Source organism: Humulus lupulus, chromosome 6, assembly GCF_963169125.1.
Source record: "Humulus lupulus chromosome 6, drHumLupu1.1, whole genome shotgun sequence".
Taxonomy (NCBI): Eukaryota; Viridiplantae; Streptophyta; class Magnoliopsida; order Rosales; family Cannabaceae; genus Humulus; species Humulus lupulus.
The window spans coordinates 149,459,842-149,462,941 of NC_084798.1; the positions used below are offsets into that span (position 1 = coordinate 149,459,842).

At 43.5% G+C, this 3,100-nt stretch overlaps 1 protein-coding gene across 1 annotated transcript; it reads left to right on the plus strand.

Moving 5' to 3' along the window:
- The first annotated feature begins 1,046 nt into the window (after positions 1-1,046).
- Positions 1,047-2,343, plus strand: LOC133784238 (uncharacterized). Its single transcript, XM_062223673.1, has 2 exons — positions 1,047-1,480; positions 1,560-2,343. Exons 1-2 carry the CDS (start codon positions 1,067-1,069, stop codon positions 2,172-2,174), a joined length of 1,029 nt encoding a protein of 342 aa, XP_062079657.1. The 5' UTR covers positions 1,047-1,066; the 3' UTR covers positions 2,175-2,343.
- Positions 2,344-3,100: the final 757 nt, after the last annotated feature.

The following is a 3,100-nucleotide window of genomic DNA, read 5'->3' on the forward strand; positions in this document are numbered from 1 at the left end:
GAGATTATTTGCCATGTCACCAATGCTAATTTATTGGATAACATTTGCCCCCCAAAGTTTATTTACTACGAACAGTAAATAAACTTTGAACGAACCACTCTTCGGTAACCCCTCCTGACGTGTCAGAACCCTTCGTGTGCTCTCGAAAAAAGCAAACTACTTCTGTCTAATCGTGCCTTTTCAGTTCCCTAGAAACGATTTCGACGGCCATCACGTTCCCACATACCTTGAAAAAGGAAAAATAATGATCACACTTTTTTAATATCAGAGACAAACTTATATAAGACCGTCGGAGCCCCTTCTTTCTTTTTACGCACGCCATTATCTTTGCAGAAAACCCTAAAAACCAGAGCTTTAATCTTCTTCGGAGACCGTTTTCCTGCATTTTCAAGACTCAGACCGCGTACTCTTTAATCTCCGAAGACCTTTCTTCCACCTTCACGATCACTTTTCTTGGTAAGTTTTCGAAACCCCACACTTCTGATTTCTCGTGATGCATGCTTCTGGTGGTATACTGTTTAAATCTTGTTTCTAGTTTAAAATGCTTGTAGACAGAATGTTTTGTAGGCGTAGTAAAGTTTTACGAGTTAGTTTAAAAACCCAGGATCATGCTTTTTAGGACGTAAAACCGAAGTAACATTTCGATTTTTAAGCCAGTTGAAAAATAAATTTTTCCCGCCCTAAGGGGAGTTGAAAAAGCTTTTACAGAAAAACTTTCTACTTTCACCCTTTTGATCCACTTTTCAAACTGTTCGTATAGAAAAACTAGCTTTTTGATAGAATGCTGTTGTATAAAAGCCTAACTTTTATATTCGACCAGCGTTATTCTATCAAGCTTTTTAGAGTTCTATTTCCTCACCTCCCCATTCTTCTGTTTGCAGACTTTAATGCCAGATAATGAGTATATGAATAATAGAGTCAGTAGTGTAGCGACCAGTAGTTGTAGCTCGGGTATTTACTTTGTTACCTCCTTTCAATTGTCTAACTTACTCTCACCTGCCTCTTTTTTTTATAAACTTGCTATGTTTATCTTCATGCAGATATGTCAACTCCCAACATTTTTGACATGTACCAGGCTGAGGAGGAAGAGGAAGTTCCTCAACTCCAACGGAAGCCTAAGAAGAGAATTGGTGAATCCAGTCAAGGCCCTCCAGCCAAGAAGGGTCGACCAGAAGATCCTCCTCAGGGTACGCCTACTGGGCAAAGTCCTGCGCCGACTGGGCGAACTCCTACTCCTCCTCCAGCTCCTTCTGAACAGCAAACTACTCTTGTTCGGCCGAATCCTCCAGCTGCGCCTGCCAGGGAGCATCTTTCTCGTGAAGAGGCTCATGGGGCCAGACTTAAGAGCCGTGCCATCCGATCCGCCCGGGACCGCCTCGATCGCATTGGTAAAGGCGAGCGTGTTAGGGCCGCAATGGTTCAAGCTGAAGAGCTGCCAGTCGACCAGATCATGAACAGGGCTTTGAACGAAATCTCCAGCGTAAGTGCTTCTTTATTCTTTGAGTCTTTAGTTTTTTAGTCATCGTGATAAGTTCTAACTCCTTTTTCTTTGTGCACAGGCCTTACTTTCTGCCATTACTGCCCGTACCCGAGCCCAGGCTTACCTCGAGCAGGCCGAGGCAAAAGCCATCGAGAGGTTCCAGGTGAAAGCGGCCGAGGAGCTTTCGGATGCTGAGGCTAAGCATGCTAAGGAGTTGGAGGCGGCGATCCGAGAGAGGGATGCAGCGGTGACTAAGCTGTCCGAGGCTGAAGCTGCGAAGGAAGCAGCGGTCAAGTTGAGGCAAGAGTACCGGGAGTTCAACAAAACCCATCTCCGCGAAATCAAGCATCTGGGGGAGGTACTCAAGACCAAGGATAAGGCTATTCTCTCCCTCGAGGGCAAAGTGAAGCAGTTGGAGCTTGACAACTCCAAGAATCTGGAAAAGTATAAGAGGACAACACTCCGATGTTTCTACAATTTCTGGAAACACAATCAGGGTGCTGACTTTAGCTACCTTTCAGAGGAAGTCAGAACTGCGGAGCTGGCCCGATGTGCTGCCCAACTGGCCGAGGAGGAAGCAAGAGCCGCGACCCCTGCCACTCCAAGCGTTGCTGGTTTGGAAGAAAAAGATGATGTTGAGGACGTGACTAACCAGGATGCTGCCCAGGATCCTCCAGCCCCGAATACCTCTTGAATTCTTATTTGTTTTTTCTTCTTTTTTGGATATACGACCCAAGGGTCGTGGTGTAAAGACAGTAGTTTCTTTTTTAAACTTTGCTGTACGGGCAGCAAATCTTTTTACTTTGAACAGTTATATCCAAACTTAAATCTTGATGTTATAATATTTATAACATTTGTTCGTATGACCGAACTTAGCATAGTACTTTGCCATGATTTATCAAACACAAATTTTGAAAAATACTCTAAGTACTGTAGCATGCTTTCACTTATTTTGTTCATGTGTTTACATACCTTGAGAAGTATGCTTTGCTATCGATGTGCCTTATATGCCCCCCAAGTGATCGAGGAGCTTTAGGTCCTTGGTCACTTGCCTTGACCATAACCTGTTCGAACGTTCCTGTTCGTAGTAAAACTGATACTTGTAATACAGCAAAACAACACACGTAATGAACAAATACTTGTAAATATAAATTCACAAAGGTTGGCAAGAATGACTGGCTGAGCACAGTCCCTTATAATCTCGTATTAAAAATGGACTAAACATGTCTTTACGAGTGATTCTGAAATAGAATCTTACATATACGAGCAGTTAGCCATACAGCGTGGCTAACCCTCTTTGCAAAACTTGTAAAAATTAAAAAGAGAAATTTAAACAAGCCAGTCCTTTAAGAAGGGCTGTTCATTGATAATACTTGTGCAGGTGTTCTCCATTCCAATAGCGCGGAACGAGATCTCCGTTTAAGCGTGCAAGTTTGTAGGTGCCTGGGTGAAGGACTTCTTCAATCTGGTAAGGTCCTTCCCACTTAGGTCCGAGCACTCCAGCAGTGGGGTCGCGGGTATTTAAGAAAACTCGTCGTAGCACCAAATCTCCGACGTTGAATTTTCTTTCTTTAACTTTGGAGTTAAAGTACCGGGCGACTTTTTGCTGGTAAGCAGCAA